The 23,633-nt window shown below is 43.0% G+C and overlaps 1 protein-coding gene across 6 annotated transcripts in view; it reads right to left on the bottom strand.

The window, feature by feature from the left end:
- The window catches only part of dysf (dysferlin, limb girdle muscular dystrophy 2B (autosomal recessive)), a 147,164-nt gene that overhangs the window by 107,549 nt on the left and 15,982 nt on the right, over positions 1 to 23,633 (bottom strand). For 4 of the 6 annotated variants that reach the window (XM_049569378.1, XM_049569374.1, XM_049569377.1 and 1 more), the window contains exons 2-17: positions 17,510 to 17,565; positions 16,321 to 16,412; positions 12,785 to 12,890; positions 9,154 to 9,277; positions 8,777 to 9,033; positions 7,155 to 7,283; positions 6,977 to 7,039; positions 6,810 to 6,860; positions 4,613 to 4,643; positions 4,293 to 4,408; positions 3,914 to 4,040; positions 3,493 to 3,596; positions 3,339 to 3,407; positions 3,172 to 3,215; positions 1,968 to 2,050; positions 36 to 68 (exon numbers count right to left, since the gene is read on the bottom strand). In XM_049569378.1, coding sequence (XP_049425335.1) covers positions 36 to 68; positions 1,968 to 2,050; positions 3,172 to 3,215; positions 3,339 to 3,407; positions 3,493 to 3,596; positions 3,914 to 4,040; positions 4,293 to 4,408; positions 4,613 to 4,643; positions 6,810 to 6,860; positions 6,977 to 7,039; positions 7,155 to 7,283; positions 8,777 to 9,033; positions 9,154 to 9,277; positions 12,785 to 12,890; positions 16,321 to 16,412; positions 17,510 to 17,565 — 1,485 coding nt within the window. The remainder of the gene's footprint in view (positions 1 to 35; positions 69 to 1,967; positions 2,051 to 3,171; positions 3,216 to 3,338; positions 3,408 to 3,492; positions 3,597 to 3,913; positions 4,041 to 4,292; positions 4,409 to 4,612; positions 4,644 to 6,809; positions 6,861 to 6,976; positions 7,040 to 7,154; positions 7,284 to 8,776; positions 9,034 to 9,153; positions 9,278 to 12,784; positions 12,891 to 16,320; positions 16,413 to 17,509; positions 17,566 to 23,633) is intronic. The other 2 variants (XM_049569376.1, XM_049569379.1) reach the window with 1 other exon arrangement.

Here is a 23,633-nt window from a genome sequence, read left to right as displayed (position 1 = left end):
AAATAAAAGTGGCGTAGAGAGGATGGTGGACGTACTGCCAGAGTGGGCGCTCCTTGGAGTCAAGTCATCTGAGTGCGTAAAGAGGAAGGATGGTTCAGAATCACAGAGTCAGACAGAAAAGAAACGTATGTCTTTGAGCACAACTCAAACCCAAACAGATGCACTGAAGCTCTACGTACAAAAGAAACTCTAAATACCTAAAGCTAGGTCATTCAGCTTGTTTCAAGTACCTAACCTGAAACAAGGTGATGATGACAAACATTTACTGACTTGTTTCAAGTCATTAACTTGAAACAAGATACCCTGAGGTGAAGTGAGTGAAATTTTACACCACTACTGAAAACTGGGGAAATTTAAAAAAAAAAAAAAAAAAAAAGTCTGTGAAAGGTGCAACACTTTTCATCAGTACACTTAACGTGATTTTTTCAAAGACAGACAAAGAAGAACTCATGCATGTCGTCTGTATCTGGGACAAGAGCGAGACAAATGAAGCACCCCAAGGACTGGAAACTCAAGCAATGTCAGTGTTCAGCACACAAACATTACCAAGTTAGTTTGCATGCATGTCACTGAAAACACCCAACATCCATACTTTGTTAGGTTCACAAACTACACATCCGTCTGGTAGTTCAAGACTTAAGATTTCTGGAATCAAATCCAACTTTCGGGTCTCATCAAATGGCTTATAACATAAAAGCTCATGATTCTGATCTTTGCTGCAAAATGTAAAACACCTATACATAGTCCCTGCTCTAGTTTGGAGAAAGTGAGACAGCAGTCTCCTGTCCTCTGTCAGTTAATGTGCCGTTATCGGCACATATGAATCCACTGACCTTGAAGTCCAGGCGTCACAAGTTAACACCACCCTTCCTGCTGCACTCAAAGATTCCTCAGCTCTATGCTTCACTTCTCTGTAGAGCTTGGGTACGGCTGTGTCGGTGAACCAACGTTCGGGTGGAGTCACATACCTGGGTTCACGTGTTTGTAGCATGTTACAAAAGCCTTTGTTTTCAACAGCGCTGTATGAATGCAGATCTTTGCACATGAAGGTTGATAAACTTCCTGCCAAATGCCACTGACTGAGACTTCTGCTGACCTCACCAGGAAAATAAAAAAACATCAGCACCATCTAGTGGACCCAAAAGAATATTCTATCATTTTAGCACCAAAAGTTGTATTAAAATGTTTATTTGCAAAAATTAATGATGTATATAATAAAAAATACTTGGCATCTATGTATCGATTCAATATCGCAATATGATGTCGTTTTTTTCCCCATCACTAGAGAGGTCCAAACATTAATTCATCTGCTGCTGTTTGTGCTTCCTGATATTAGCCTAGTATCTGCAGCAGCTGAATAGAGCGTTAGCTACCCAACAGGTAGAGAACAAAGTGGAATCTGCACACTGTTCCATCAACTCCCATCACCACTCATTAAAAGAAATAACATCTCATCAACAAACAGAGTGTACAAAGTCTCTTTTCAGTCTGTGTTAAATTCAGCAGGAGATAGCCAGAGCCAAAGAGTCAGTCCTGTGTAACGATCCACACCACAGGTTGGAGGACTGGCTCAAGACAGGGAATGTCGTCAGCTGTCATTCATGTTACTTTTGACTGAAAGGAACCTCATTGAGCACATTTTACGACACATGTAAAAACAAAAGTTCTAATGGATCTAATTAATTCAGTATATGGCCCAGATCAATAAATGACAGTCCAGATTAAACCAAGTGACCTCAGTTTGTTTTAAGACACTGTGAAGTGAACCAGTGTGCCATTTGGGAGTACAAATGGTACAAACTATAAAACCAGGATGGAACCTGAAAAAGACTGAACCAAACCAGACAAGACCAGTTAGGCACAAACACTCTGGTGCAGACAAATGTCAGCCAGTTCCAGTCTGAACCAGTCCAAACCAAGGTGGTATTGCCCAGTCCAGTTCAGACCAGTTTTGACTGGTCACTTACCATCTATCTCTCCGCCGGGGGCAGAGATCTTAGACATACAGAGGTGGGTGGTGCCGATGACATCATTGTGACTGGCTCTGTCCCTAAAAGGTGAAAGAGAAAGCAAAATGCTCTGAAATATGTTTATGATGGTAAAATAGTGACATAACTAAAAATGTACTAGTGGAAACCAGAGGTTTTCAAACTGTGGGGCACTGCACGCCTCACCAGAGGATGATGAAGGGGAAGTGTGAAGGAAGCAGCATGTGACAAAACGATACTAAGTGAGGTGTACAGTGTGGAAGCCTTTAAGTCCCAAATGGTGATTTTTTGAATTATTTTGTGGGAACAAGTTAATGATCTTGTGTGAACAAGTTTATGATCTTGTGGGAACAAGTTAATTATTTTGTGGGAACAAGTTAACTACCCTGTGTAAACTAGTTAATTATCCCGTGGGAACAAATTCATTATCTTGTAAGAATAAGTTGTTAATCTTGTGGGAACAAATGAATTACCCTGTGTGAACAAGTTAATGATCTTGTGGGAAGAAGTTCAAATTTTGTGGGAACAAGGTAACTACCTAGTGGAAACAAGTTCCTTATCCTGTGGGAACTAGTTTATGATCTTGTGGGAACAGGTTCATTATACTGTAGGAACTAGATAATTATTTTGTGGGAACATATAATCATCCTGTGTAATTATCTTGTGGGAACAAGTTGTTAATCTTATGGGAACAAATAAATTATCCTGTGTAAGCAAGTTTATTATCCTGTGGGAACAAGAAAATTGTCTTCTGGGAACAAATAAATTACCTTATGGGAACTAGTTAATTATCATGTGGGAACATGTTAATCATCCTTTGGGCACAATTATCTTATGGGAACAAGTTAATTATCTTGTGAAAACAAGTTAATTCCCTTGAGGGAACTAGTAAATTATCTTGTGTAAACAAGATAATTATCCTGTGGGAACAGTTTAGTCATCTTGTGGGAACAAATTAATCGCCTTATGGTAAACAAACGCAGGCTAAAAAACTCAAGTTGTATCCCACAGTGTAACACAGTTGTCTTGATCTTGTCTGGGGGGACCCACATTATCAGACTTTGGAAACCCTTGCTCTAAACTTAAGACACACATTTTTCAGTTTCATGCAAAAATCTTTACATTCTGATGAGTGTGATGAAACAAAACGTAAAAATAATGTTATGTAGCAGCGAGGATTCACCAGTCCAGAATTCTGATCCTCATCTTCTCACACATGGAGGGAAACTGTGAAGGGAAAACAAAGCATATTCTGTATAATGACAATGACAAATATACTTCTACAGGCAGCAAAATAAAGGTGCATCATAACCTGTGTTAGCACTGTTTGTTAGTTTGTTTGTGTCTTACCCTGACAGGCATGGTCAGACTCTGGTTCCACTGTGGATTGGCGTTCTTCTCCAGAATCTTAGTGCAAACCTGAAAAAGAAAGAACACTTGTAATGCTTGGCTTCTGTATTCAATGTTGGGTTTGGGATATAAATCTTCGGATCAAATGACGCACAGTTTTGCCAGCGAAGTGGATTTCCACTAGAGGATCCACCAGGTTCTTCCTGTTGCTGTCGAACCCAAGAATCTGCCTCATCCCATCCATGAAGGCATCGTCCACTGCAGACAGGAAATACATGAATCAGAATCAGGAATACATGTAACAGAATCACAGGGCAAGTTCATAATTATGTAGACATATCTTCCATTTTGATATGAGTCCATAACCAGTCCAAAAGAGATACTCCTTACCCCTAATACCCGTAAATGCCATTTATTCTACTGAGTATACATTCACGAGATGCTATATCCACCATCTCATCCCTTTGTTGACTTCCACTGTCTTGGGACAACTCGACAGAGAGTATTTAGACCCACAATAATAACTGAAAATGCACACTTGGATACATTTGCTATTTGTCTGTTCACAGACTCACTTTGCGGCAGGTCTTCAGCTCTGAAGATCCTCAGGGAGAAACTGGCTCCTCTCAGGGACAGACCAGCCGGTCTCAGCAGGTTTCCTTCTATATCCTCTTTGTCCTCCACACACTCACGTTTATCAGCCTGGAGGACACACATGGATACAACAGGGTGTTTTGGTTTTTTGGCAATCAATACTATGAGCAGTCTCAGAGTTATTGTGGATGTTGATAAAATGGATATAAATATAAGTACAGCTAAGGCCTCACAAGAATTCTATAAGTAGTTTTTGTTGTTGTTATTGTGTCATAAATTTGGTTTGTGCAGGACGGACATGAGAACAAAATATCATCTCAGTTCTGTGTCGCTTATCTTGTTTGACCTGTCTGGACTCACCGGTGGCTCGTCTCCAGCTGCCAAAACCATCAGGCTGACTTTCAGGTAACCTTTGACCCCAGCAGAGAGGTCGTCGGGGTCACAGAGCAGCAGCCATTTTCTCAAAAAGCAGTGTCCTGAAAGGACATGGGCAGGCTTAAACTCTTCAAACTAACCATTAAAATTCAAGAACTTCAAAAGACGCGCCAGGAACTAGAAAGACTTTCTGAAGTTGAGACTAAGAAGTTAAAACTAAAGAAAAAACTTGTAGAGCATGAAACCACAGAATAATTTGTATTTTAAAATCACTTTCCTTCTAGTCTGAAGAAATGTTTACTCACTGTGCTCATTGTAGACGGTGCCCACATCCAACTGTGAAATATATTAACACACACATCAATGACGCAGTAATGTTAATCCAAAAGCATCTTACACTGATCAAAAAAATTAAGGGAACACTTGAATCACATATCAGAGCCTTATTCAAGTCGAACATCTTGTGCACTGTATAATTTGTTGAGAACAAAATGATGTAACAACTATCAATGGAATCCAAAATCATCAACCCACTGAGGGCTGGAAGTAAAACATGAAAACTGGGCACTGGCATGCTCCTGATGAGTCGGCGGATGGTGTCCTGGATCGGGGAATTGGTCAGCTCCTGGAAAGTCTGTGGTGGTACTGGGCGGCATTAGATGCACCGATAGTGGATGGATTTAGGTCAGGGGAACGAGAGGGCCAGTCAATGGCATCAATGCCTTCTTCATTCAGGAACTGCCTACACACTCTGATCACGTGAGGCTGGGCATTGTTCTGCACCAGGAGGAACCCAGGGCCTGCCGCACCAGAAGAAACCCAGGGCCCGCTGCACCAGGAGGAACCAGGGTCCACTGCACCAGGAGGAACCCAGGGCCCGCTGCACCAAGAGGAACCCAGGGCCTGCCGCACCAGGAGAAACCCAGGGCCTGCCGCACCAGAAGAAACCCAGGGCCCGCTGCACCAGGAGGAACCAGGGTCCACTGCACCAGGAGAAACCCAAGGCTCGCTACATCAGGAGGAAACCAGGGCCAACCGCACCTGAAGAAACCCAGGGCCCACTGCACCAGAAGAAACCCAGGGCCTGCTGCACCAGGAGGAACCCAGGGCCTGCCGCACCAGAAGAAACCCAGGGCCCTCTGCACCAGGAGGAACCCAGGGCCTGCTGCACCAGGAGGAACCCAGAGCCTGCTGCACCAGGAGGAACCCAGGGCCTGCCGCACCAGGAGGAACCCAGGGCCCACCGCACCAGAAGAGACCCAGGGCCCGCTGCACCAGGAGGAACCCAGGGTCCACTGCATCAATGTAAGGTCTGTAAAACACTCTGAGGATTTCATTCGTGTACCTAACAGCACTCAGGGTACTGTTGGCTCTGACATGAAGGTCTGTGTGACCCTCCAAAGATATGCCTCCCCAGACCATCGCTGACCCACCTCCAAACCGATCATGCTGGATGATGTCACAGGCAGCATAACATTCACCACGGCATCTCCAGACTCTTTCACGCCTGTCACATTTGCTCAGTGTGAACCTGCTCTGATCTGTGAGGAGAACAGGGCGCCAGTGTCGGACCTGCCAATTCAGGTGTTCTCTGGCAAATGATGGAGTTGCACGGTTCTGGGCTGTGAGCACAGGTCCCACTAGAGGACGCTGGGCCCCCATGCCACCCTCATGGAGTCTGTTTCTGACAGTGTGGTCAGAAACATGCACACCAGTAGCCTGCTGGAGGTCATTTTGTAGGGCTCTGGCAGTGCTCCTCCTGTTCCTCCTCATACAAAGGAGCAGATACCGGTCCTGCTGCTGGGTTGATACTCTTCTACGGCCATGTCCAGCTCTTCTCATGTAACAGCTGGTCTCCTGGTATCTTGTCCGTGCCCCAAGCAAAACTTCTTGCAACCACACATATGGATATTCTATCCTGGAGGAGCTGGACGACCTGTGCAACCTGATTGGGCTGCAGGTACCACCTCATGCTACCAGTAGTGACAAGGACACTAGCAGAAGACCAAACCAGAGAAGAATCAGGAAGGATAAAGAGAGAGCAGCTGTCTGTGGACACCACATGTAAAACCATTCCCTTTTTGGAGGTTGTCTTGCTTTTGCCTCTCCATTGCACCTGTTGTCACTTTGATTTGCACCAAAGCAGCTGAAACTGATTCACAATCACTCGTGCTTCCTAAATGAACAGATTGATATCCCTGAAGTTTAACTGACTTGGTGTTATACTGTGATGATTAAGTGTTCCCTTAGTTTTTTTTGAGCAGTGTATGTAACAGCGTATTACTGTCACGGAACATTTTACTGCACAATAAGTACTTTTACTTTACATGCTTTAAGTACAATTTGCTGATTTGATTTTTACATGTAGTGGAGTGTTGTCACAGTGTGGTAGTGTACTTTTAATTAAATAAAGGATTTAAAAACTTATTCCACCCCTGTCTAGATCCAGCATTAAGTACTTTATCTCTTTGTGTCAGCTGGAACAGATAAGATGACGTTTACCTTGAATTCTCCGATCACAGCATCAGTTCTGAGCGAGCGGGAGTCACACACCTGTCAGGCAGGTAGGGAGGGTTTAACATGTCTTTCAGTAAGCACAACAGTAAAATGTCAAACAGTAAAATCAAAGATCCGGTAACAAAATGATGGTTTAAAAAAATCAGACTCACAGTGATGAAGATGGGTTCATCAAACAAATCTGAAGGAGTCTCGAAGAAGTTCAGGAAGAACGTCTGTTGAAAAAGAAACGCTCAACATCTATAAGGACATCTCACATTTGAATTCCACACTGACAATTATAGTAATAATTCACTTAAGTAATTTAATCTTTTAGTAGTGCTTGTTTACCTCATCAAAGAACGGGTTGTTGCCCTTTCTGATGCGGGTCCTCCTGGTCTGTCCAGCTACTGTTACCTTGACAACAGGCTTGAGGTTGATGCCCGGCAACTGTCGGCCCTCGATGACCCGCACACGAACCTGGACAGGAAGACGTATCAGCAGTAATGTGCGTTGAGGTAGTTGTTTACTGACATTCAGCAGATGAAGCCTTTTGTGTGTTCAATATCATCATAAACAGACCAGTCAACAAGGTGTTCACCGGCCAGTCTATGTCATATATTGTCAGTGGTGGAATGTGCATTCACTGACCACTTTATTAGGAACACCTTGCTAGTACCAGGTTGGACGACCTTTTTAATTCTTGGTGTCTCAGATTCAACAAGGTGCTGGAAACATTCCTTAGAGACTTTGGTCCATATTGACATGATGACATCACACAGTTGCTGCAGATTTGTCGGCTGCACATCCATGATGAGAATCTCCTGTGACACCAAATTCTGACCCTACCATCTGAATGTGGCAGCAGAAATCCAGACTCATCAGACCAGGCAACGTTTTCCCAATCTTCTATTGTCCAGTTTTGGTGAGCCTGTGTGAACTGCAGCCTCAGTTTCCTGTTGTTAGCTGACAGGAGTGGCACCTGGTGTGGTCTTCTGCTGCTGTAGCCCATCTGCTTCAAGATTGGACAAGGTGTTGTTGCTTCAGAGATGGTCTTCTGCACACCTTGGTTGTAACCAGTGCGTATTTGACTTCCTGTTGCCTTTCTATCATCTTGAACCAGTCTGGCCATTCTCCTCTGACCTCTGACCTCTGGCATCAACAAGGCATTTTGGCTCACTGGATATTTTCTCTTTTTGGGACCATCCTCTGTAAACCCTAGAGATGGCTGTGGTGAAAATCCCAGTACATACTCAGACCAGCCCATCTGGCACCAACAACGACACCACGTTCAAAGTCACTTAAATCACCTTTCTTCCTCATTCTGATGCTCTGTTTGAACTCATTTTCACCATGTCTACATGTTATTGGCTAATTAGCTATTTGTGTTAACAAGCAGTTGAACAGGTGTACCTCATAAAGTGGCTGTTAGTGTGGGTTAGTGCTGTCGATTTGAGGTACTTGTACGTTACTACAAATTAAGATGATGACCTCTTTATCAACTACAACAGTAAAATCCTGCTTTACATTAATGCATGAGTCAGAATCATCTAATGGTGTCAAATATAATAGTATCAGTCACAGGAGATATTTTTTTATAGCCTTCGTCTAATACTACACACTTTTATTTAAGTATCATTTTCAATGCAGGACTAGTACACATAACAGAGTATTTTACAGTGTGGTATTAGTGTTTTTACTTTAGTAAATGATCTGAATACTTCCTCTACCACTGTGTACCATCTTGGTTCTTCCCATGGTTTTGTTCTGGCTTTTATTCCTTGTGTAATTTGCCAAAATCACCACAGAGTGGCGCTGTGAGCAAAAGCTGATGATTTATGTATTTCAAATTAAAAAAAAGTTTTTTAATGAAACCCAGCAAAAGAACACTTCTTCCTCAAATAAAACAGTTTGTAGGGCTCTTTCTGTATTTCTAAAATCCAGGCTCATCCATGGCCCGGCTCTCTACACACCTGTAAGTCCTGTGGTTTATTGGGCAGCGGTTTGGGCTGACTGCTGGCTCCTCTCCTCCGCTTCCTCAGCCCTCCGTGGGTGTTGTAGGTTGGTGGCGAGCGTTTAGGTGTCTGGGCGGCGGGGGACTCGTGGCCAGTGGGCCCCTGAGGACCGACGATGACCATGGAGCGTCCGTCATCGGGACCCTGGTCCTCTGTCGGCTCCAGCATCATCATACTCTCTGTGTCCTCCTCGCCCAGAGTGTCCAGAGAAATCACTGCAGGGGCCGACAGATGGACAGAAAGTAGTCCCAGTGGTCACATACAGAACAAGCCAATACAAGTGAGACACAGGGTGGGTGAGATATATTAAATATATTAGTGACAGATTGAATTACTTGTGACAGTGTCCAGCTCCACACTGGGGTTGTTATGGGGCAGAGGCTCAGGCTGAGGAGGAGGCTGAAACACTGGAGCCGCTCCTGGAGGAGGGATGTAGGAAACCTGCAGGGTCAGTGTGGCCTGGTGGAGATACAAGGAGCAGAGGGGAGCAAACACGAGGTTGAGACAAAGTCACAGTCTCCTGCATGTGAAAAAGAAATGAAGATGAGGATCTCATATTAAAGGTACTTCTAGGAGCAGCAGCGGTCAACTAAACAAAACTCATCGTATTACTTTTTGTTCAGTTGGGAAATGATGGTTTGTTTCTGTTTGTTATCCTACTGTTTTACCTTGTTTGTTAGCAGAGCTTAATCACTGCAGTCAACTCAGTACGTTTACATGCAAGCAGTAGTCGAGCTAAACTCATAGCTCGGCTAATCAGTCAAGTCAGACTTCTCATCTTGTCTGATTATACACACAGAAGAGAAAATCGAATTTCTCACTAAGTACGTCTGACTGCTTGTCCTTTTTAATACAGTGCCTACTGAACTAGTTCCGGTTCATGTTCAGAAACTTTTTTAAATAAATCATGTTTCCCTACCATCCAGAAACTTCAAAAATGTTTAGCTCCTTTAGCTGTCGGAGCATGAATGTAGTTTCCTCATCCGTCCAGAAGCGCGTCCTCTGCTTCTTGGTTGCAATGGTGTTTGTTTGTTTTTCCGGGAGTTACTGCACTGCTGCTATGTCATCTCCTCCTTCTCGCGGGTGAAAGCCCACGAAAGAAAAAGTGGTGCATGCACAGAACCAAGTCGGACTCCAGTCGGACTAAGTGGATACATGCAGCAATAGTTCTATTCTCAATTGAATTATTTAGGTGTGTTAGTCAAGCTATGGACAGTCCAATTTCAATCGCATGCATTTAAAAGTCCGGTTTCAGTCGGACCAATAATTCGATTTTCTCAAGCTGCATGTAAACGTGCTGAGTATTCAATCGTTCACTACATCACACTGTGTCAAATTATTATTTTTTCCTTCTATCAGATGTTAACTGAAAAAGAAAATGACTAAAGGGGAAGATAAGAAATGAGATGAAAGGCTTGAAATTGTATAAAACAAATGTGGATATCCTCAGCATTAGTTCTCGTGCAGCAGCAGTGTACTGTAAGAGTGTGTGGATCAGTAAAAGGTGTAGTCTTCTGCAGTTTCCTTTCACAGGAAAAAGCAACTTAAGTGACAAGCTGTAATGTTTCTATAAACAAAGATACTACAGTCTGTGTGTGCAGCAATCACATTGTCTGATCTTGCTCAATGAGGTTATACGCACTTTCAGGAACTCCTCACTGTACATAACTGTTGATTTTACCTTTAAAAATACATTTTCAGAATCTTTAAATTGTTTATTACACTTTAAAAAGGCATTATATTTAAGCGACAGGGCAAAACCTTATCGCGATTTCTTTCAGGCAAGGTCACAATCGATTCTTTCATGTTGGCTCATATTTGATTTTTCTTTACTTTATGGATGACAGACCACCCTGTGCACCACGCACACATTGTACTATCTGTAGGATAAACACAGGCTGTTTCATGACCGTGTGTGTGTGTGTGTGTGTGTGTGTGTGTGTGTGTGTGACATCAATCAGATCCACTCTGACACTGAGAGGAAGACTTTGTTTTTGGTTCAGGAAACGAGGATGGGAAACAAAACATTGTTTCATCTGTTGCTAGACAACAGAAGACGACTATAGGTGTGACCCACCCAGGTGTGTGTGTGTATGTGTGTCTGTACTTCTGTCTATGTGAGGACCAATTCAAATTTTAGCTTGTGTGAGGACATTTTTGGAAAGTGAGAAAAAAATTTTTTTCTAACATCTTCAGAAGGGGCGGTTTATATGTGGTTAGCATTGTTGACCCTCAGCAAGAGGGTTCCTGGTTTGAATCCAAGTTGGGGGGTTCAAACACCGGGTGGGGGAGCCTTTCTGTGCAGAGTTTGCATGTTCTCCCCGTGTTGGCGTGGGTTTTCTCCGGGTACGCCGACTTCCTCCCACAGTCCAAAGACATGCAGGTTAATTGGTGACTCTAAATTGTCCATAGGTGTGAATGTGAGTGTGAATGGTTGTCTGTCTCTACAGCCTACCTACTTCATACAGAATGCACCTTTTTCGTTTTTTTTTACCCTACGAGGCAGAAAATTGGGAACCTCGGATCACCACCAGAAAATCTTATGTGTCAGCCCTGTGATAGTCTGGCGACCTGTCCAGGGTGTGACCCGCCTCTTGCCCAGTGTCAGCTGGGATAGGCTCCAGCCCTGAGTCCTGAATTTCATTCTCTTGAATTGCAGCTGCATTAATTAACCTGCCTCCAACAAGTACTTTTCTAGAATCTAGAAGTGTTTTTTTTTTGTGACAATCTGAGCTGGGGGTGGGAATCTCCAGGCATCTCATGTTTTTATTCGATTATGATTCAGAGGGCAATGATTCAATGATAATTTGATTATTGATGCATCCCAAGTTTTTATTTCTATACATGATTTATCTTACTTACTGTGTGACCACTTGCTACTTTTAAAACACAGCATACTGTACTTGTAGTGATCCAGAATCAGATTAACAGGTGAGTTAACTTGCTTACAGTGCAGCTCTTGTACAGGTCCCTTTTCTCTTCAACATTATGACCAAAATGCCTCCATATCCGAGCTTTTAATACTGTACTATTACTATAATATTTCACTAAATATAGTCTGAAATTCCTACATGGTACTGAATAGTAAATGTCTGCAGCCTTTGTATTTTAAAAAGTTAGCTCTATTAATTAATTTATTTGAAAGCAGCTTATGTGTACTGCCTGTACCACAATAGGAAAATAAGGGGGAGGCAAAGTGCACTGCTGTTTTGATGACGTTATGTCTCCAGCAGTTGATAGCAGCCTCCAGGAAAAGCCAATGCGCTGAGTGGACTAGGCACATTGCTTATGTCACTTCTGATCATTGCTTTGCTCCATTAACGTTTGTCTCTGGGTGACAACAGAAGAAAGTAAACACAATATACTTTACGGTATTCTCTCAACTGTAACTATTTAGACATTAAATTAAAACAAGCTCATAACTGCTGCCTTTTGTGAAGATGAATTACACATTAATTCTAACAATACCACATTGTAGGCTGTCCGGGTGTTTCACTGTTCTCGTGGTTGAGTTCTGCCTCTTTCATTCTGTCAACATCTCGTTATTAACAAGCATTTAGATCAATGCAGAATCGCTCACATCTGCATGGCAACTCATTAAGAATCTCTATTCTTCTCAAAATACTAAAATAAGGTAAACAAACTGCAGTGGAAACAGGCTGGATAATCCCCAAACAGTTCCAAGTGAGACTGCATGAATTATTTTGCAATAGAAGTAGAACTATCTCCAGTATTAATCAGAGCCAAGATAAAAAGAAAGAGGCAGAAGGGTTTGGTTGTTATTCTGCTCTGACTCAGGAAAGTCTTCCTCTATTTTAAGATCCAGACAGGAAACTCCAAATGATTTACGATTTGTCATTCCTTCGTGATACAATGAGACTATAAGTTAATCTATCTGTGCTGAGTGTGTGTGTGTGTGTGTGTGTGTGTGTGTGTGTGTGTGTGTGTGTGCGTGCATGTGCTCACCCCTGTGTTGTTTCTTTTGGTGTCCAGCAGGGAGATGGTGAAGGTGGCGGCCAAGTTGGGGGAGTTGAGCACATCTCTGAGAGCCAGCCGGGTTTCCCCAAGAAACCTAAACACACACACATGCACACTTAAACACACTTAAAATGTCTTTAAAAGTATTGTATTTGGTGCGTGAGTACCCTGAGTACTCTGTCTTAAGTAAAATGTATCCATGTAGCAACATTTAAGTAATACTATTAATGTTGGGGTCTTTACATATGGACGTAGAAAATCCTATTTCTCTACAACAATTATTGGATCAAATGAGCATTAGGAAAGTTGTATTAGAACATGCATAGCATATATACATCCATCCATTTTCATCCGCTTATCTGGGGCGAGATTGCAGGGGCAGCAGGCCAAGCAAAGTACTCCAGACATTCCTCTTCCCAACAATGCTTTCCAGCTCCTCCTGGGGACCCCAAGGTGGTCCAAGGCCAGATATGTATATATGTAATCCCTCCAGCGTGTTCTGGGTCTGCTAGTTGCCCAGAAGGCATCCTGATCAGATACCCAGACCACGTTAACTGACCCCTTTCAACATGATGGAGTAGCAGTTCACTTCGAGCTCTCTCTGGATGTCTGAGCTCCTCACCCTATAAGGTGCGGACACACCAAACCGACATCAAAGAACTAGTGGCGATGAAAGCCAACTGTTGCGTCATCTACGTCGCCTCACGTTGCCCTGTGTCAGTTGCATTTGAACACACTACACAAACTACATCCGATGGCCAAGTAGCACGTACGTTCTGCGCCTGCGTGATGCAAAAAGGGAAACCAGAAGTCCAAGGAATGCATGAGATAAACAAACTAGCAGAGTCCTGTCAGCTGAGGGGTTTCCTATCTGTGCAGCCAAGCACCGCAGCACCTCCAAGGACTATTACATCCGGTGTTTCCTCCGCAGGCTCCACTTCACTCAGCTGCCCGATAAACCCGCTGCTTCTTCCCACTAACCTGAATAACAAATCAGGGCTCAGTGGTCCGGTTGGATCCAAACGGAGAGCCGGGGCTAGCTCAGAGACTAGCGGAGGCTAACTGGCTGTGCTTCCCTCCAGTCATGCTGCGGCTAACGCTCCGCTAGCCGCTCCCAGCTAGCCCAGGTTTGTTATTCAGGTTAAAGTGGGAAGAAGCAGTGGGTCTGTCGGGCAGCTGAGTGAAGTGGAGCCTGCGGAGGAAGCATCTGTTAGCCCCGGTTTCACTACAGGCAGATTCACTCGCGACAGGGGCGAGGAAATAAAACCTGAACAGCCAATCAGAGTGATCTCTCTCACCGACTAGCCCCACTGCCGATTCAACATGCTCAATCGTCCGAAAAGTCGCCAATGCCAAAGTGCCGATAGTGCGGGACACACTGCAAAAACTAGGGCGACAGACGCTCACCAACGGCCCAACTTTGGTCGACGGCCGACCGTTGGCTTGGTGTGTCAGGGCCTTAAAGCTGAGCCCAGACACCCCACTGAGGAAACTCATTTTGGCCACTTGTATCTGCAATCTCATTCTTTCGGTCACTACCCAGAGCTCATGACCATAGGTGAGAGTTGGGACGTAGATGGACCAGTAAATTTAAAGCTTTGCTGGGTATATATACTTATGCATATATATTTATATATGATTTATACTGTGGATTACATTACACTGCATTTAGCTGATAGCCAAAAGTGAGACTTATACTTCCGCACAAATCGACGTCATACCTAAAGCCTGACATGCACCTCCCAAAACATGTAATTACACCTCACAGCAACACAAACCTCCTGTCTCTTTCTGTAAGCTGAAACCATTTCCCTCAGTGGAAACAAAGCCTTTATTTACTTTAATTTCACAGATAAGAAACAATAAATTATGAAGACAGTAAAGCCTCCACTAAATAGCATTTTAAGTCTTGTGTGTGACTTATCCTGGCTTCATATGAGCAGAGAAAATCTCCGCTAGTCGCTAGGCTAATTTATACAATGTAAAATGCCATAGGCTTGTGCTAATAACGTTAGCATGTTGTATTTGTTTGGAAAACATGTTTAGTATAAGACAGTTGTTTTGTCAGTGAACCTTGTGAGTTGTAATGGAGCCGAATTTTGTAATGTTACCTTTATTAAATGTTGCTGTTATCCCTGGTTTTATATGAGAAGAGGGAAAGTCTGCTAGCTGCTAGGCTAATTTATACAATGTAAAATGCCATAGGCTTGTGCTAATAACGTTAGCATGTTGTATTTGTTTGGAAAATGTGTTTAGTATAAGACAGTTGTTTTGTCAGTGAACCTTGTGAGTTGTAATGGAGCCAAATTTGTAACGTTACCTTTGTTAAATGTTGCTGTTGTCCCTAAAAACTCATCATATAGATATTTTTAATGTAAGTAAACATACAATTTTTTTAAAATCTTACTTCATTTATGTTATAAACCTAAATCTTCATATGTCAAGAGGAAGTAGGTATGCGATAATAATATATTGCCATATTGATGACAAATATGGCAACATCACTCTTGGTAGGGAACTGCCCATTGGTTCGACAGCCCAATTGGTTCGACATCCCATTGTTCCGACCATATTAAACTCATTGTTCCGAAGTCCATTCCAAAATCATTATGATGCCCTGTGGTTAAGGTCTGGTTAGGTCTAGGCACAAAAACCACTTGGTTAGGGTCAGGAAAAGATCATGGTGTGGGTTAAAATGAAAAAGAAAGTGACAAACACATAAGCCGTGAGCCTGCTCCGCCTCAAGCCGGTCGCGGCGCACCATACGCCCGCTGTGAGCCGTTCAGCACTGCGGACAGTCGGACTAATGGGCTGTCGAACCAATGACACGGACTCTCTTGGTATAGTGGTATATATGTCATACATTTCTGTATGGGGTGCATAAGAATTTTTAATAGAGACATAAGAGGCTGTTAATACCAAGATGGCACCAATGTGTACAATATTTCTTAATCTTAAATTCATGTTTGAGCTGCAAATTTCCCCTCAGGGGATTAATAAAGTAAATAAACTTAAACTTAAACTTAATAAACTTAAACAAACATGCAGTAAAATTGAACTTTTAGCACAGCAAGCCAAACCGAAGAGGTCACACTGTGGTCCAAATGTCCCCTGAGAAGTGGATTAATGGTCACTAAATTAATCAACACAACATCTGGTGAATGGGTGGAAATATGAGTGAATAAATACTCGACAACCACAATGAGAGGATGACCTGATTCTTTCATGCCTGCCCCCTACCCCCCCCGAAGGAACTCCAACATGCTTGACATCTTGATGAAGCGGAACGCTCTAAAAATAACCATCTGACGGGGTGTTTTCATAAAACAAACAAGTCTGGACCGTGAGCCACACCCCTGTCTGTGCCCTGGTCCGATCTGACCATCATATCACAGTCACACGATCATAGAGTTCTTATCTAAATTCCTGCACTCAGCTATGAGAGGGATTTGCCAGATGCACACATTTACACACACACACACACACACACACACACACACACACACACACACAGCAGTCAGTACCTGTTTCGCCCCATCTTCTCATGGTCTTTGACGACACAGTGCAGCTCTGCTCCAGAGTCCAGAGGGATCCCCTTCAGGTCCCATTCAAATCCCTGACAGAGAGACAACGTTAGAAGACGATTAAAAAAAGCATGAAAATGGGATCTTATGAGGAGACACTGTGACAAATAAAACGTGTTTTCCAGGTAACAAACTCAGACAAAGCCACCAGAAAGGGCTTAGGCCTTAAGGCCACACATGGCAGCTGTGATTTTGCTAACTCAAAAAGGTTTTGCATCCAACTGTTAACTTGTAATTCATCTTTGCAAAACATAGTGGTTTTAAGCAATTTAATGTCTGAATAATTAAATTCGCGAGGCAAATGTGAAGTTTATTGTAAATACTTTCTACACCATCATCCAGAGATTAACGTTAACGGAGGAGAGCAGCGAGCAACAGTAAACGAGGCCGGCGGACCAACACACAATGCAGTATTGAACAGCTTAAACCAGATGAACAAAATGAGTCCATGCTCAGCCTGTTCCACCTCAAAAACCCAGCACACAGCCCACTCCCGCAGATAATTTGCAGAGGAGAAGCTGGCAAAATGGCAGAGCACCCCACCTCCCCGTCATTTTGTTATTCTCATACAGACAGGAGACTGTAAGTTGCTTCAGTTAATGCAGTCATCTTATATATTATTCAACAGTACAAGAATTCATAATTTCTGGACACTGTGGCATAAATATCCCACAATGGATTAGCAACTGCAGATGCATACTATCCGGCTGGTTTAAAAGCTCGGATATGGAAGTATTTTGGCTGCAAGGTTGAAGGCTAAAGGACCTGGACAAAGGCCATTTTAATTTGCTCATATCATCGTCTGTCTGTGCTTTAAGACTACTAAGCAAGTAGTAGTAATAAATCATGTAGATTTGCCCTCGGTATTGAAATCGAACCGTGAGGTGCCTGGAGATTCCCACCCCTAACTGTTTGTGAGCTCAGCCTTCTCTGGTGTGCTTTTCTGCTGTAAATCCATCACTTCCTGTTTGTGGAAAGATTCCTAGCTCCCACAATTTCCATTCAACGGTTTAAGCTGACAAGATGAGGATATTTCATAGCTTCAGTGATCTCTGAGGGTTCTGGCAGCACCTTAACTGTACTAGTTCAAATAGCACATAATGAATGTGAGGTTGTGCAAAGGGCGTACCTCGTTCCAAACAGGGTTGGGGTTGTTCTTGATGACCTTCGTCTTCTTCTTAGACCCTGTAGAAAACGGAGAAACATTGTTTAGCCTTGAGCCAGTGTCAAACTTTGAGTTGACTAAATCTGAGCAAACTGTTTGACAGCTAATGAGCCAGGGAGTTAGTTACAGTAACTATCTCTTAATGCCTCGTTTTATTTGCTGCATATCCTTTTGGCAAGTTTGCAAGCAAGTCCGAACATGTCATTGTTAGCTAAGATGCCAATGAGATGTTCTAGCACAGTTAAGGCTAGTCTCGCCCACCAGACCTTTCTCAAGAAAAGAAAGGACTGGCTGGGCCGACTCTTACTTTAAGATTGGAGAAAGAAACGCCCCGGCTGCTTGTACTTCTTTCAACCAATCACAATCGTTCTGGGCGGTGCCACAGCAACGGTGCGCTTGCAAAAATATTGCCGGGGGGAAACAGGTTTTGGTGTAACACGCCCACAAAAATATCGCCTACAGTACGCGAACCATGGCAGAAAAATGGCTACATTCCCGCAAGATCAAACACCGCAAAAGTTAGTAAAGGACGTGTTGAAAACTGCAACTGGAGGTGGTAGGGCGGGACTTCAGCGGGTGGCTCGTTCTGCCCAATGAGAGGCTGATCTATGCAGTGAACTTCCACCCACTCAGACTAAGTTAAGGCTAACAGTTGTCTGGTGATTGTATGCATTTTATTTAATCCAACCAAACTCTAAGTGTCTTAATATGGGAGCTAACCCGTTCTTGTGTGTGTGTGTGTGTGTGTGTGTGTGTGTGTGTGTGTGTGTGTGTGTGTGTGTATGGGTCTGTTATCTTTCCGTGGTTTCCTGTGACATGGAGTTCTGAGCTCTGATTTCCTGTCTGTTGGGCACTCTGACAGAAAATTGGATGTAAGACAGAGTAATAAACCATCAGGATTCACCATTAGCTACTTAAGAGCTCTTATTACATACACACACACACACACACACACACACACACACACACACACACACACACACACAGGGATGTAAATGACCACATTGGGGGCAACTATCATCATTTCCATTTGGTTTTTGTCAACAAAGAGGAACAGGAGCAGACACACAGAGATTGAGATGTTCTTTCCAGATGAAAGGACACAGAAACAATGACTATTGTCTGATGTCAGAAGCTGCTCATTAATTTCCAGGGAATGACCACAGGATAAAGCCTGGAATAGATGAACAACTCTACCACCGTCAACATGCTCACATGGCGCTAACACGCTGGTGTGTAGTAGGTATAAAGTTGAGTATTTTTACCATCTGAACTGAGCGTGTTAGTATCTGAATTACGAAACAGTCATTAGCGCCCAAAACCGCCCAAATTTCCAAAGCCCCATTAGTTCGAAAAATGTCCCACTGGACCAAAAGCCCATTTCTTCAACAGCCCGTTAGTTTGTTTCCCAGTGGCATCTGGGCCAGCCATCCCAAGGGTTTAATCAACCCTTCCTGGTGTTTCTCTGTGGCGTTTGAGCCATCGATCCCAGGTGGTTTTTGCCAACAGTGCAGCATTTCCAAATGGTACTTAGACCACCATTCTTGAGTGTTTTTACCAACACTTTCTGTCATTTCTCTGTGGAGTCTTAGCCACCGACCCTGGGTGTTTTTACTGAATCTTTCCAGTGTTTCTCAGTGGCGTCTGAGCCACCGATCCCAGGTGTCTTTACCGTCCCCGAGGGTGATTGCGGTTTTGTCATTGCACAAGTGAAAGAATCATTTAACTCATATTTACTTTAAAAACAAAAACACACCCATGTGAATCTAGTGAGCCATGAGCGGTACACCAAAATGTTGCACTGCTTCCGCTGATCCATACGTGTGTTGATTAATGAAAACTTTGTCTAAAACACCACATTTGGAAACACAATTGATGGCCATGCTTATTCTCAATGTGCACACACACACAAATTCTTTCTCTCCATACACACACCCATGGTTGTTTGCTTTCCTGTTTTCCCCACAGCCATCACCCAATGTGACAACACACACAGACGCACACCAATTTACAAGTATGTTCTTACACAAATACACCCACACAAACACCTACGTAAGTGCACCTCCGTTCTTGGAAGATATCTTAAGGAACACCTCCACCCTTCCACTGAGGGGTCAAGAGGGTACATTATAATTGTGTGTGTGTGTGTGTGTGTGTGTGTGTGTGTGTGTGTGTGTGTGTCTCTGAGCCACCATCTCAGAGACAGGAAGTGGCACAGCATTAACTTCCTGGTTGGTTCAGCTTGGCACAGTTTCTGTCATGAGCCAAGAATAGACCAAGCTGTGACTCACAGTGCTGTGAAATACGTACTGGGAAGCTAAGTTTAGACATGGACTGTGTGTGTGCGTGTGCGTGTGCGTGTGTGTGTGTGTGTGTGTGTGTGTGTGTGTGTGTTGTCAAAACCTTAAATATTTAAAAGTTTTTTTGGCTTTTTATACAACCCAATAGACAGGACAAATGTTGACCAGAAATGTCCCAAACAATTAGTTGGAACGATCCAGAATGTTAGTTAGAAAAAAACACCGTCTTTTGTTGGTTATGTCCCAAATGCTCGGTAAAAAACACTCTTTTGTCCCTACAAACATGACAACGCTTGTTAAGAACACTTGCTTTGTCCCAGACTCTCATAAAAAACATCTCGTTTTGTCGGTAAACACAGCTGGAAATGTTTGGAAAGCTTCTTAAAAAACACCTGCTTTTGTCACCACAAACATGATCAGAAATGACCCAAACAAACAAAGTTGGAAAGATCCAGAATGCAAGTTAAAAACCATAGCTTTGATGCTGCAAACGTGGCTGATAATATCCCAAATGTTGAGTAAAAAAACACTTTTTCTTGTCGCTATAAACATGGCTGGAAATTTCCTGAACTCTTGTGAAAAAACACCTGCTTTTGCCACTATAACCAAGGCTGGAAATGCCTGGAATGCTTCTTAAAAAACACCTGCTTTTTACACCACAAACATGGCCAGAGATGACCCAAATAAACATTAAGGAAATGTCCATAATGCTAGTTAAAAAACACCTGCTTTTGTTGCTGCAAACACATGTGGTAATATCCCAAACGCTAGTTAAAATACTTGCTTTTGTCACTACAAACAAAGGTGGAAATGTCCTGAATGCTAGTTAAAAAACACCTGCTTTTGTTGCTGCAAACACATGTGGTAATATCCCAAACGCTAGTTAAAATACTTGCTTTTGTCACTACAAACAAAGGTGGAAATGTCCTGAATGCTAGTTAAAAAACACCTGCTTTTGTTGCTACATACACGGCTGTAAATGTCCAAAACCACAATTTAAAAAACAAACTTTTGTCACTACAAACACGGCTGTATATGTCTCAAACTATTGTTAAAACCACATGGTTTTGTCGCTGCAAACATGACTGGATATTTGAGGATTGCAGGTTGTAATCAGCTGAAACTTCTCTTGGCCAGAGTTCCTTCACTAGCTATGTTTCCATCCAAACGTGATTCGAATCATTGGGAAATGCACATTAAAAAAAATACGAATCCTGTGTGTTTCCATTAAATGTACAGACTTTGGTGAAAACTACGAACTCACGCGAATTTTCCGCAGAACCACAAACAAAACAAGTCTTGCATTCTTCTTCTTCTACGTTTTCTGGCGGTTGGCAACCAGCTTGTAAATGCATTACCGCCTTCCCGATATCACCATAGAGAGAGGTGTGCTACGTCAGACTTAATTCGAACATAACTGTTTCCATCCCCTGTTTTGCGAATCAACATTTTTTCAAATCAACCAAAACCTGGCTCAAGCGAGTGTATTTTAGTTTGTGCGAATCAGGGGATTTTAATTCGAATTTTGACGTTTCCATCATAATTTTCCGATGTAATACTTGCGCATCTAAACAGGCTGATGGAAACATGGTTACTGTTCGTATTTATCCACAGAGGTCTTTTCTCTCCAAACAAATTAACCTGGTAATTTAAACCAGTAAAAACACTGAATAAAGCAGTTTCACGTTAAAACAACTGGTGTTATTTAAATGCGCTTATTGCAGAATTGCCCCATCCAGAGCAAGTGTTTAGTTTGTCCATTCTGGGCTACTGTAGAAGCATGGTGGTGCAACATGGTGATCTCCATCGATGAGACCCGCTCCTTATGTAGATATAAACGGCTCATTCTAACTGACACTTTCATAGCACGACACGTCTGCCGCTACATGCCCACAGGAGAGCGCATCCATTATGATCAACTGAAGCTGCTACACTGACCACAAAAGCCGTGCTTGCCCACATTGGCGCCAGGCTGCTCACCATTATTTTTACCGCATTAGTAAGGAACTAATCGGAGACTGCAGAGTATGAATGTGTGTTCAGGCTATAATTAACACAGGACCGGGATGAAGTAGCAGGGTTGCCAGTTTTTATTTCTGGTTTTGACAGAGAATAACACTTATTGTTCCAAAAACAACACTTTGGACGGAAATCCTGCCCTCAGCACACAAACACAAGCATATGTTCTCACATTTAATCACATGCACACATGCTGCATGACCTACACCTGCAGACACATGGCCACAAAACTGAGGTAAGAATATAACAATCATGACATCTTTTCCATTGTGTGCACCACCCTGCTCATCAATGTCAAACGATCTAGATATTACTGATGCCCCTTCCCAGAAATAAACCACTGCAATAAGGCAAAACCAGATCAAGCTTTGCATCTAAGAAGGAAACTGCTGCTGAAAATATGAGGCACAAGTGCTTTTAAGTTAACTGGAGTTTCATTCAGTCATTTTCCATAACCGCTTATCCTGTTGGGTGTTGCGGGGGGGCTGGAGCCTACGCCAGCTGTTGTTGAGCAAGAGGCAGGTGCACCCGGGACAGGTTGCCAGACTATCGCAGGGCACATTCACACCTACAGGCAGTTTAGAGTCACCAAATGTGGACTGTGGGCGGAAGCTAGAGTACCCGGAGAAAACCCAGGGAGAACATACAAACTCCACATAGAAGGATTCAAATCCCCCACCCCGGGTTTGAACCAGGAGCCATGACAGAAGTACTAAAACCTTGCACTTTGGTACCCAATACAAGTAAAAATTCTAAATTTTACTCAACAGCTGCAAATGTCAATCCCACCCTACGTATTCAATTCAACCAGGATTCACTACCAGTGAAACTTTAGGTTCTGTATTTGACTTTTGATAGAAACTTGAGTAAAATCTTTATTATTTTACAAACTTATTTATGCAAAATTTCAGTTGGAACACAAACACACACCTTCTCTCTCTGCCTTTCTCCTTTGTCCTCTCTCCTCCCAAAGCTTCCTTTTTTTTTATAACCATGTGTAGTTTCTATAAATGGACATGGTATCTGTTTTCTGGAGGGGAGGAAACTCACTCTTGCTCTCTCACTCTCTGTCTGCTCCAAATTCCTTATGTTGTTGCTACCCAGAAACACTTAAGAGTTCATTACCCTCCCACTAGACTAACAATACTGCCAGGAACAATAAGAAATGAACCAGATTTCATGGTAATCTTTGGACCACCTTAAACATTAAATCCCTGCAGGCGGTGTTTGATTTCAAATACAATTTACATGACAGTTTAAAGTCAATTAAATTTGTGCCTCCTGGTCCTCACAAGTATAAAAGTTCTAGCATGTGTGCAGTGGTGAGGGCTGACGAAACTTTAGTGGACCAGAAAGGTCATTAGTCGACAAGATTTCATTGCTCGCTTAGTCGCAGGGGGGAAAAACGTGAAACTCTGGAGGAGCTGCTCCTTGTCAGAATAAATCCAAACCTATATGACTGGACCATGTGGGAATTTAATTTGAAAGGACAGACACAGGAAGTGACCACTCTCAGCAGTCAGATAGGAGTCATGTTAGAAACCAGCCACAGCAGATATCTTTCCCTTCTTCTGTAAATATTCAATCTGATGAATACAGTAGCGCAGGCTACTCAGAGTTTTACACCTGTCCCACAGACAATAGGCCTACACTAGCGCCCGGAGCATGACCTCATGTTTCCAGGCAATTAAAGATGCAGCATGTGTACGTCCCCTAATTTCCAGGGCTGGTACCTGCGGTTATTCCACAGGCTAGTTAATAACATGTCG

The sequence above is a fragment of the Epinephelus fuscoguttatus genome, linkage group LG23 (genome assembly GCF_011397635.1).
Source record: "Epinephelus fuscoguttatus linkage group LG23, E.fuscoguttatus.final_Chr_v1".
In the NCBI taxonomy this organism is placed as follows: Eukaryota; Metazoa; Chordata; class Actinopteri; order Perciformes; family Serranidae; genus Epinephelus; species Epinephelus fuscoguttatus.
Note: the sequence above shows the minus strand (reverse complement) of the source record. Positions and strands in the feature narration are given on the sequence as shown.